The sequence below is a fragment of the Macrobrachium rosenbergii genome, chromosome 56 (assembly GCF_040412425.1).
Source record: "Macrobrachium rosenbergii isolate ZJJX-2024 chromosome 56, ASM4041242v1, whole genome shotgun sequence".
Classification (NCBI taxonomy): Eukaryota; Metazoa; Arthropoda; class Malacostraca; order Decapoda; family Palaemonidae; genus Macrobrachium; species Macrobrachium rosenbergii.
In genome coordinates this window covers 28418595-28431094 of record NC_089796.1, presented here as the reverse complement: position 1 = coordinate 28431094, position 12500 = coordinate 28418595, and the positions used below count along the sequence as shown (strand labels likewise).

Sequence of the window (12500 nt, the reverse complement as noted above, 5' to 3'; positions counted from 1 at the left end):
AAGGAAAGAAATGTTCCCCTCTTAAGAGCCAGCAGCCGAACAACCCAAATATACCCTATTCTAAAGGTAATGATGGTTAAATTACTCAATGCCTTGACCTCACATCCTAAGAGGGTAATTAAACCAATCTACCTACTACCTACTCTAATTTCCCACATACCATTAAATTCTCTTCTACGTACTCTTTTTCTCCACACGTACTGTATATAGCCATATATATATATATATATATATATATATATATATATATATATATATATATATATATATATATATATATATATATATATATATATATATATATATATATATATATGTGTGTGTGTGTGTGTATCCTTAAAATGAATGATCATTCCAATTCACAACTGTTAACTGAATGAGTTTGGTAGATTTATACCCATGTACAACTCACCTAAGATAGTTAACTAACTACTAGGTACCTAAACCACTGCTTAGTTTAGGTCAATAGATTTCTTTTATCTGGGCGCGTAAGTACGCACTAAAAAGGGCCCCTATTTCAGTAAGAAATCGGATTTTTTAAAAGGAACACACAAATTATATCTGATAATAAAATTAAAGAAATACTATCAATAGTTATTCAACAACTTCGAAATACGAACGTGGAAGTGTCCCCCTACTCCGTGAACAGAGAACAGGCTGTGAGAATGGAATCACACCATTGCTTGTATTCCTGCTTTTATGCCGTCGCACATATACGCATATCATTAATAGAATATCGCTGGAAAACTGGAGAGCAGTCCAGAAATACGTTTGAAGCATTGTATCCCGGGTATTTGTTCTGTATCTGTTGCAAGAGCCATTCCGACGCTAATTGGCTGCTGCATCCCGAGATGAAAAACTGGCGTGTTGCAGAGAAACGCTTCACGTTAACAACGGGAGAGAGATTTTACGACCGCTCATTTCTAAACAAGAAATATATTGAGGCAAAGGAAATGAAGGCAAGCAGTAGAAATATGGCAGAGCAAGAAAAATTAATAGAACAAAGCATTGTTGTTTTTCACAAATAGCAAACATTCATATCGGACAAGTCTACAAGGACACCAGTTTTCAGATCGAGCCTCCGCCTTGGTGAATGGCTATAGGAAGAAATTGTAGTCGAAATCAGAATCAGGACATTAATAGATTACATACGATATATATATAAAGAAAATCATTACCGGGATAATTTGTATCGTACGGTTTCTTGGTTCTTTTCCTTTTTTTTTTTTTTTGTGCTAGAAATGGAGGTCCTTAAATAGACTCGTTTCCGAATATCATCATTCTCAAGCAAAGGACCCATTTCTAGGCTGTGGGAAAGTATGTAGTGACGTCACATTTCCTATCGTCCTGAAAATACATTTCCGTGATAGAACTACTTTCTTGCATGTTTACAATTGAACGCTCCTTCACTTATCGCGTGAAAATATGTTTGGCAAATCAAGTGGATTTGATCCTTCAATTTACTGCAACAAAGGGGTTGTAATAAAACCTTCATGAAATAACAGGAGTAATAAAACACCCAACTTTTCGCAAATATTCACAATTGCAATATGCGGCACCTTTTCATTCATGACCTGCGCGACATTACCACAGTTTCTCTTCGCCTGAGACTGAGTTAATCTTCTAATGGGATCCCAGAAGAACTTGCCTTATCTTACTTGCTACAATACACTTGGGCCGCCAGAAGTCCCTAAGGGAATGTCACTTTTAACTGAGGGATTTTTATGACAGTCTTCCTTTTACTGAACACAGTTTTTTATAAATAGGAGACACCTGCGTATCTTCCCTAAAAGGATAAAACCTTGGAACAGTGTTTTGTAATGCCAACTTTTGTAGCCAAATGCCCCCAGATAGACATTATCGGAATGACAGAGTCAACAAAGAACTTTGGGCGATTGAACAGGGATGCTGCTGCCTCCTGTTTTTTTTTTTTTTTTTATAGAAATACAGATTTTAAATTTTTCTTTGCAGATGTGATAAAAAAATTGTTCAGATGATAAATAACGGAAGTAAGAACGAAGATTTATCTGTTTAGATTGTGAACTTTTACGGAAAAAACCATCGTTCCAGAAGTTTATTCTAGGTGCAGTAACGCGAATGTGTTCTTTCACACTCAGACAGTGAAACAAAATATAATGTGCTGAGGCAATTCCATTACAAAGAAATGAAAGTTTACTTTGCTAGATACTTTTCAATTTAAATTTTAAGTCTATTCCACACTCTGTACAGTTAATTTTTAGAGGTTTCCTAATGTTATATAAAAGAAAAAACGCTCTCTGTTAATTTACTCAGCAAAGGTCACAAAACAAGAAGAAAGTGCCACGTCAGATAGAAATTACCCGTCCCTACCGTGAAAGAGGTTTTCGCCGATCGACCACGGAAAATAGAAAGAACACGAGAGTAAAGACACATAATTTGGTTAAGATGTTGATATAACTGTCGTTACTTTCACCTGAGCTAAATATATATATATATATATATATATATATATATATATATATATATATATATATATATATATATATATATATATATATATATATATATATATATATATATATATATATATATATATATATATATATATATATATATAAGCCTTATATGCGCGCTTTATTCCGACTGTGACCGAATATATGATTTTTTTTTATTACAACAAATCCTTTTACATCCTGTTATTTATGAATGTACATATATTTATATTTATTAAAAAATGGCTTAAAACTAACAAAAGTTATGGAACAACCAGTTACTAAAGCAAATAATTACATTATAGTAAATCATACATATTTATATTCAAGAATTTTTTACAAAGTAAACCTATACACTTTTTCTTCAATGTTTCAATAATTATGAATCCCTGTGCCATTATTTTAACAATCAATTTTTCCCTCAGTGTGTGGTAATTTAACCTCACATCTCTGTTCACCCACAATTCAATGATCAAACTAGCAGCATTCTTTTCTCTATTTTTCTTATGTGGAAGATCAAAATCCAATAGCTTTAACATCTGGGGAAACCTAGTAGAACATATATTATATACGTAGGGCTTTCTTCAACCACAACACAATTCCGTTGTTTCTTTTACAAAAGTATACAGTATGAATAATAATTTCTTCTTCTGCAGTCTTCACAAATGCTATTATTTATCTCCACAAATGCTATTATTCACCACACCCAACCGACAAAGCTTTCTCTTAGAGGGCAAAGCCTCATGTAAATAATGCATGTAAAAAATGTATTTGAAAGAAAAATAAGAGTAGGGTCGTTAATCAGACGAACTGCTGTCGAATCAGTCCTATGAAGAAGAGAAACTGTAAATCCTAATTCCACAGATTAGCAACAACTATTCTCCCACTACCATACCTGTGTATTATATTTCTATCATAACTTGGCATTAATGTTATTCCATTTTTTTCATAACACATTATACATAACCTTATTTGTCATAAATGGGAAAGTTTTGCTGTGGAACAAGATCCTTTAATGATTAACAATATTTCTATACGGTGTCCCAATAAACGACACAGACATACCTAAACTTGGTTAAGGAATTATATTATTTACACAAATATACATGCAGTAATACGTAAACACATAAGAAAAGGACTCATTAAGGTATACTTCTAAAAAGCCGGATACTAACATTACCTGAGACTTATAGAATGTATTTATCAGAGCAATCCCTCTTTAATCTTTAGCCAAGTCAAGTGTAACGTTTCTTTTGTTATTTGGCTGATAACCATTGTTCCAGATGTAACGAAAAGTAATTTTTTCCTAATCCGCATAAAATTCTTTTGGCATCGGATAAATGTGTGCCAAGTACCAAATTTTCGAGCTAATAAGCGAGTTAATGATAATAGCTTTTTGCATTTTTTACCGATTTACTTATTTATTAATTTTTTTTCTCTTTTAATAAGTTGGATCTCTTTTTTTTTTATGCATTTCCCTTTACCTCCTGCTGCATCTTATTAATGAACACCATATTCTTTGGAAGCTTGAATTTCAAGTCAGTGGCCCCTGTGGCTTTGTTCCATATGAATAGGTTTCATCTTCTGAATAATAATAATAATAATAATAATAATAATAATAATAATAATAATAATAATAGCATAAGTCATCAAAAGCTCAGGAGAGAGTTAATGGATCTTGGCTAAGGTGCTTCTCCTCGCCAGCGAACCAACCTTGGCCCTCACGCAGGTGAAGGCTGCATTATCGGAAGTGGTGAAGACGAAAACGATTAGGCAAAGGGTTAAAGAGATATTACCGAATTTGAATTATCAACTAGCATTCATAACAGAGAAACGATCAGGTTTATCTGTGAAGACATAGGAGGAATAAGAAATTGCTTAGCAACAGTGACACCTTTATTATTCCCTAATTTTTCAAAATAAATCAACAATATTTCATGATTACACCACATGAAAAAAAGTCTAAAGCTTGTTTAGTCCAAGGATAAAATTCGAATTACTTATATGAATTAAGTGAGTGTTGTTAACAGCCGAAAATGTAGCGGGCCTATTACCCGGTCAACTGACATAAGGGATGGAAGAGAATGGTTCCGTCGGCATCACGGAAGTAAAAATAACCCTTACTCAGAAGTGCCAAGTGGTTTTCGCCGACTCCTCCATCTGGCTCTTGGCTATAGTCTAGGGATAGGCCCCAAAAGGGCGTTCCTGATAATATTAAGAAATAGAAAGAAATTATATATATATATATATATATATATATATATATATATATATATATATATATATATATATATATATATATATATATATATATATATATATATATATATATAATATATATATATATATATATATATATATATATATATATATATATATATATATATATATATATATATATATATATATATATATATATATATATATATATATATATATATATATATATATATATATATATATATATATATATATATATATATATATATATATATATATATATATATATATACAAACGTCCTATATATATATATATATATATATATATATATATATATATAAGCATTAAACTACAAACGTCCTTTAATATCAATTCGGAAATATAATATATTTTCATATATATGTTACCGAGGAATTTTTTAGTTGATAATAAGTACGCCGTCCCGTGGGCTCGAAACGAAGGACAGGAACTCAGGACTACAGGGACGCATTAACCCGCGCGGGTTAATGCGCCCTGTAGTTCTGAGTTCCTGTCCTTCGTTGGTTCGAGCCCACGGGACGGCGTACTTATTATCAACTAAAATTCCTTCGGTAACATATATGAAAATATATTATTTCCGAGGTAGAGCGAATTGGATGTTAATGGACGTTTGTAGCTTAATGCTTGTATGATTCATGGTGATGTGATAAAAACTTTATATATATATATATATATATATATATATATATATATATATATATATATATATATATATATATATATATATATATACATTTTAACAATGTTTTCAATCTCAGTCTAAAATATGAAATGCAGTATGTTTCCTGTATGCGTAAGTACAGTGGAGTGATTATCCTCAGTGTTATCAAAATTAACCTCAGGTGGTTTCCTCAGAACGGAGCCACGCCTAAATACTGTGATTGTGCTGGTCTAAGGGATTTCGAAAGGGGAGGGGAAAGTTAAATTTAGCCAGGAAAAATTAAAGATGGCAGCTTAATCAGCCGCCTGAGAGAATGAATGGATGTGAAAGTTTAAGAGGCATCCAGTCGGTGGCACAAGAACTCTGTTAAGAACCTTTCTTAGTTAATATTGTGAATCAAGTTAGGCTCACTTTGGACACTGGTACTCTAAAGTTTCCTCAGACGCCAAGAACATGTGTCAAAGTTTTGCAGTTCTCTAAAGAACGTTTCATTTTAGTTAAAAATTTTAGATTTTTATCTTCACCGAGATTAACAATCTATTGTTAAGTTGAAAACTAATTAAAAGAACGACAATCATGAACGTTCAGAATTTTCCTGGAACAGATAAACATTGCATGTTCATCCCAAAGGAAGTGTTCCAACCAAAATCATCACCTATGAGGGATGACAGTGTAGATGACTGTATCTTTTCCTTTCATAAGAGAAATCGAGTAGGACGGAAAACCCAAGTTACGTCGTAAAGCACAGACCTGAAGAGAATTATAAGTGATGGAAAAATTGGTGAACCTCGTAACTAGAAAGATCTTCCACTTGAAATGACATTAATCTGTGACACAGGTACTTGGGGGGGGGGGGGGGCGCTCCAGATTTAAAAGGTAAAACATTTGGATTAACTTTCATACCATTCAGTTCAGATTATGAAAGCTAAATTTTGTCAGCATTTTTACGATGCAGGTTAATCATCTATGAATTAGTGAAATACACTGAACTATTTTCCGTGTGGGACCATTTTTTCCTTACACGACTCGGTCTCTACACCAAAAAAAAAAAAAGATATCTTACCCATAGGCACTGCAGATCCATCCGTCCACAGCCACTGGCCCTCAGCCTGGGCGTCTGATGCTCCCAACCAGAAATCTTGGTCAGTTAATCCTGTTAAGAAAGGACAACATGAAGTATACGGCATTTTGTGATCGTGATGTCTCTTCAAGTAACGATGATGGTGGTAATGAGGACACCAGCATAATAATAATAACCACACAATAATTTAATAATAATAATAATGGAGCAACTGTAATAATAATAATAACGTGTTACAGGCAACATTCCATGACTTGAAAGATGACTATATAGGAAAGGGACAAAAATATGTCCCCGTGTCAGTTTGTAAATCATTTTATATGAGAGAGAGAGAGAGAGAGATTTGGCTTTTGTTCTCCATGAGATTCCTAATTCATAAAAAGAAAGGGCGGGGAAAGAGGGATTTGTTTGCCAGGCAAACATAATTCAGAGAGAAAGAGAGTTTCTAAAATGTTTTGGCTTCAAAAAGACTACTGCACAGAATTTTTCTATAGGTTCTAATTTCCACCCAGCAAATTTTGCTTTCAGACAGAGATTCTCTCCAATGCTCTCTTACCCTTTGCTTGTAGATAGAGATTAATCTCCCTCAACAACTCGATGTCATCGACGATAGCCAAGTCCCCTCTTTATCTCGACAGCGAAGTCTGGCGCTTCCCACAGTCCTCTTCATAGGTCATAAAAAGATAGACACATCTTCCCTGACTTCCACGTAATGCATGGGGCATGATGTGACCTTGGGTGGTTCGTCTATGAAAGAAATTTGAGTGAAATATATTATTATTATTTGGCAGCAGACCCTCTTTTATTCGTCTATGAAAGAAATTTGAGTGAAATATATTATTATCTTTTGGCAGCAGACCTCTTTTAAACAGGTTTTATTGAATATTATTGCTGAAGCTGTAAACACAAAGACTTTTTCTATTTTCTTATTATGGACTCCAGTCTTCATTGGAGTTGAATGCTAACAGCCGCCTATATTTGTCATTTCATGGGGAAAAGTAAAATCTGGATTTTTTTTTTTAATATATATTCTATACAGTTAGAAACTTATGACATAGTTGCTAAACACTTGTTTCTGTCATTCTCCAGGGCTAGTAAACTCAGGCTGCATGGTCCTTCCGAATTTCTATACGAGCATCAGCGGTGGGGGCGGGGCGCGTTCATGAACCCCCACTGAATCCCGTGTATAAATTCGGAAGGACCTATGCAGCCTGCCAGTCCTCTACTAGCTCCCGCTGGAGAATGACAGAAAAGTCTGTCGAAACGTCGCGGCAACAAGTGTTTAGCAACTATATGTCATAATATTCTAACTGTATAGATTCTCCAGGGGGAACTAGTAGAGGACTGGCAGGCTGCATAGGTCCTTCCGAATTTATACACGGGATTCAGCGGGGGTTCATTATGCTCGTATAGAAATTCGGAAGGACCTGTTCAGCCTGCCAGTCCTCTACTAGCTCCCGCTGGAGAATGACAGAAAAGTCTGTCGAAACGTCGCGGCGACAAGTGTTTAGCAACTATATGTCATAATATTCTAACTATATAGAATATATAAAAAAAAAAAAAAAAAGCAAAATCCAGATTTACTTTTCCCCCCTGGTATGAAATGACAAATATAGGCGAGCTGTTAACACGCACCTCAATGAAGAGGAGTCTCCAATAAGAAAAATAGAAAAAGTCTTCTAGAAATAAATGCATGAAGCTGCAATAATATTAAAAAAACCTATTATTATTATTATTATTATTATTATTATTATTATTATTATTATTATTATTATTATTATTATTATTATTATTTTTTTTTTTTTTTTTTTTTTTTTTTTTTATTAACGTGAGAATGTTAAAAACTAATCGCCACTTAATACACAGAGCAAGTTCCTGGAAGATGATTTCACTAGAAAAAAAAAGAGTGAGAATAAAAGATTTTGGAATGTTCACTATATAACATGAATAAAAGTTTGGCACCCATACAGAAAAAGGTAACAATTAAAATATAAATCATCACACAATTTAAAAATGCGCTTTCATAAGCAGCCATTTATCACAGAACCAAAGGCTAATAATTCCTTGTATTTTTAGATACAAATATCTACCAGTGAGCATTGATAATTGACTGAAAATTTCTTTACAAGGGTTAACCTCCTTTATTTTAAAACAAACGAAAAGAAAAATTAACAACAGTTTAGGAACAATAAGATGCAAATATATTTTTCTTGAAAATTCCGAAAAGCTGAGACTATCTTAAATTTAATTTACATACGAGCAAATTATTATAATTTTTAGCAAAAATTAAGGTATCTTTGTTTTGATAAACTAGACTTTCTAGGGAGAATAAATATATAGTAATTAAAAGAAGCTATTTTGGTTACGAAGAAATCTAGAAAAATACTTGAAGGAAGTCGCTATCGTGAAAAGTCTTAAACACCAATGTATATGTTGTTTTTATGTAGTACGTTGTATGCAAGCATGTGTATATACATACATACATACATACATACATATATATATATATATATATATATATATATATATATATATATATATATATATATATATATGGGTTCTAAAGGTTGGTGGATAATGTTTTACTTAGCCTTACAAAACCGCTTGTTAGCCCACGAACAGAATAATTAAATGAATAAATATTAACTGGAAAGGTCGCAAGATGAAAGTGTTTCATAACATCAACTTATTATTTACCCGTACATCAGGTTGAATTTAACAGGGAAAAATTGGACACTCTCACTAAAATAACAAATGGAAAAGAGACACAGCAGCAATTACTGAGTGAATGAAAATGCATCAAATTTACGAATACCTGGCCACTTGCAAGTGGACCGAGAGACAAACTGGTAATGAATTTCGTTCTGCCTCAGTACGAGTGTATTCTTCAGGCAATCGGGAGCACAGTCACGGCTGTGTAGGTAACTGCACTGATAACACTCCTGGAATGAGACAATTCCAGATGAGACTACTACCGAGTACAATCTCTCTATAAATGAGTAAATACAAAGATTAGAAGGAATTCTTTTACTCTACTCACTTCTCAGCAAGGGACGAGAATTATGTTGTGCACTCTTCGAGGAGTTACACACAGGGTATAGCAAGTAGCTGTTCAACTGGAGGCGATAAGGAATTTACTTGAGTGGTGAAATGCGAGAGAGATAAAAAAAAAAAAACAAGTCAAAGAAAAAGACACTGGCCAACCAATTTCCCTTCTGGGGCACGTACTGTCTTTGCTTCCTGTTATTGCCTACACACCTGTTATGTCGAGGTGATCCAAGTTTATTGGCGGTGTCTGGGGATGGTACAATCAATCCAGTGTGAGAAAGTGAGATCAACAGCCCCCAACTAAGGGCTCGGTCAGTCAGAGGTTACCCGTGATTGAAAGTCAACTGAACTTGGGGTCTGCTGTTGCATTATAAGAGCCTATGTTGCTCAGAACATTGCTTCAGGCAGCATCGCCGTCGCATACTTGGGAATTAAGGAAAGAGGTATCGGCCCAGTAAAAGATGGGAAACTCAGTGGGAGAGTAACTGAATCTGAAGATGAAGACAAGGGAAACATCTACCTACCCCAATTGTGTTCCTTTGGGACACATAAAGCCCATCCCTTGAAGAGGGGTGGGATTGATAATTGCTCAAACTCTCCTCTCACTTCTAGGTTTGTGGGCCCGCCCGTACCCCTGTGGTCTGCTCCTGCCTGGTATTTTCCCCATAAGAGTTTTAAAAGCTAGCAATCCGGCGGTGACAACCATAAAAGCTCCCCCTTTAAACAGACATTCCACTCCTTTTCGGATGTGGTCTTCACTAGCAAGCCGCTGGTATCAGTTACATTAAGTACTTCCCCTTAATGGGTCCTTGCTCATGCAAAATGAACTAGTCTGAGATATAACCCTAACTTATCCCCCGAGGAGGAGTGAGCTTCCTAGATAACTTAACCTAATTTCCCAAGCACTAGCATAAGGGGTGTCTGCATTTATTTAAAGGTACTGTCTGTGGAATAGAATGAACTGGCATTACTATTGGCTCAAGGTCATAAATTAGCTAACTGAGATTCACACAGAACTAAGGTAACACAGCACCAAAATGATACATAGCTACGTGCAGAGCATAACTGAAATTACAAACGAGTCATTTAATATGTGACATAATGTACATGGACATGGAGTATGTTAATAATACAAGTTTCTCAGCATGAGTATATTGAAATACGCATGAGTTACTTAATCTATGATATATGCTACAAAATAAAAATAAATGCAACAAGATATACAAAAGAACGTAACAGAAATGCTAAGTTGGCTAGGACATGCTCTTCAGCTGAAGAACAGACTTAGGGAAGTACAATATAAATTTCCTCAGTACAACAATACTGATTAAGGTAGGAGACAACCCTAGACATCTTTTCTGGATCAGGGACTAGGATTGCTCTATTAAGATGAGGCACTGTTACAGCTATATGATGCAAGTTCCATGAAAGTGCGGTGGCTCTAGTCAGGCTACCTGGATCTACACTCTACTTCTCTTCTTCTTTGAATTTCATCGAGCCTTAGACCATGATGATCCTTGAGCCAGGTCTATAAATTTTTCTTCCACTTGCAGAACAGGCACTGAGTAGGTTATTGCCTCAGCTGCTGCCACAACCAGGCCATTGGGGGTGCCAACTACTTCTGCTAGCTTTTTGTAGCATGGCCTTCATATGGGTGACCATCTTAGATAGAACTTCTGTAAAAGATTCGTCTACCAGATTCTTGTCTTCTGGGGACTGCAATGAAGTCAAAGTGGTGGATGGAGGTGGCAGAGGTTCACAGGTTATGAGGATCAACTCAGGCAAGGGTTGCACTGGAGGATGAACTTCTGCTGAAGTCATGGAAATCCGGAAAAGACCCACTGAGCTTCGGGCTGGCTCTCAGTTGGACACAGGTAGCTGGGCCTGACCGGTTGGCAAGAGGGTGGCCAGATTAGGACCTCCTGACAGGAGATTGGCGTCTTGTGCTGGCACTGGCACTAAGGTAGACTCAGACACTGTTATTTGGAGAGGGAATGTCAACGGCCTCGGGACCATGAGTACTGGGTGTCCATGTTTGTAAACTTTGCCAAGAACCAATATCTGGCTCTGTGGGGGGCTCAATGACCAGACTGGTCAAATCACCACACTGGCCAGGCATAGGCACTGGCTATGGCTCAATGGCAGGGCTGGAGTTAACAACAGCAGCTGACAGGGACGGCCACAGATTAGGACCCTTGCCTGACCCTGAAAGGGGCTGAAGAGGGGGATCCTGTCCTAGGAGGTCATAGCCTCCAGGAATATGGTTGGCTACTCCAGTCATTCAAATCTTACTTTTGTGTGGTCTAATGATTCTCAGTCAGATAGTTGGGAGTGTCAGTCTCCAACTATCAATGCAACTTGGTTTCTACGATAATGGCTTCATAGGGGACTGTCTCGCCTTATAAGGGAGATTTGAGCTCCAGTGTCTTCAGAAGCTAAGACCTGTTGAGTTCTCAAGCTGCATTCGATTCAATATATCCTCAACTTCTTGGCACACCACGGCATCGATCCACCTCTGCAAAAAGGCTTGGTTCTTTTTGTAAGACCAGTCAGACCATGTCTGACCAATCTCCTTTTGAAGACCTCGCCATCTTTGCCTACAGGGCTCCTGCGTAATTTCATATGCGATTGCTACGATCTTCCTGACCACCTCAAGGTTTCCATTTGTCGCCATCTTCTAAGGAATTGAAGGCGTCCTGACCTTTCCCAGTCATGTGTTTGGCAAGAATCATGACCTTCTCAGTGACAGTAGGATTATACTCTGAGAAGAAGGTCTACATATGATCTAGCCATGCTTTTGACTCTGCTACATTCCACTTCGGCATGAGGTGGCTGATATTTTAGATAATGGAAGGAGTGGAGACCGAGATTGGGTTTTCAGCTTGGTGCTGGGCCAGTGCCATAGCACTGTACTGCTCAGCTCGTTCGATTTCGGCTTTCTTTTCCTTCAGAGCTAGTTTGTGCTGTTGCTCCTTCTCC

The 12500-nt window shown here is 36.1% G+C and overlaps 1 protein-coding gene across 1 annotated transcript in view; it reads right to left on the bottom strand.

Annotated features, from left to right (window-relative positions):
* Positions 1-4349: 4349 nt before the first annotated feature.
* The window catches only part of LOC136836133 (uncharacterized), a 113485-nt gene continuing 105334 nt past the window's right edge, over positions 4350-12500 (bottom strand). Inside the window, exons 8-10 of the mRNA XM_067100125.1 lie at positions 7030-7097; positions 6456-6545; positions 4350-4676 (exon numbers count right to left, since the gene is read on the bottom strand). Of these exons, the coding sequence (XP_066956226.1) occupies positions 4522-4676; positions 6456-6545; positions 7030-7097 (313 nt within the window). The 3' untranslated portion in view covers positions 4350-4521. The remainder of the gene's footprint in view (positions 4677-6455; positions 6546-7029; positions 7098-12500) is intronic.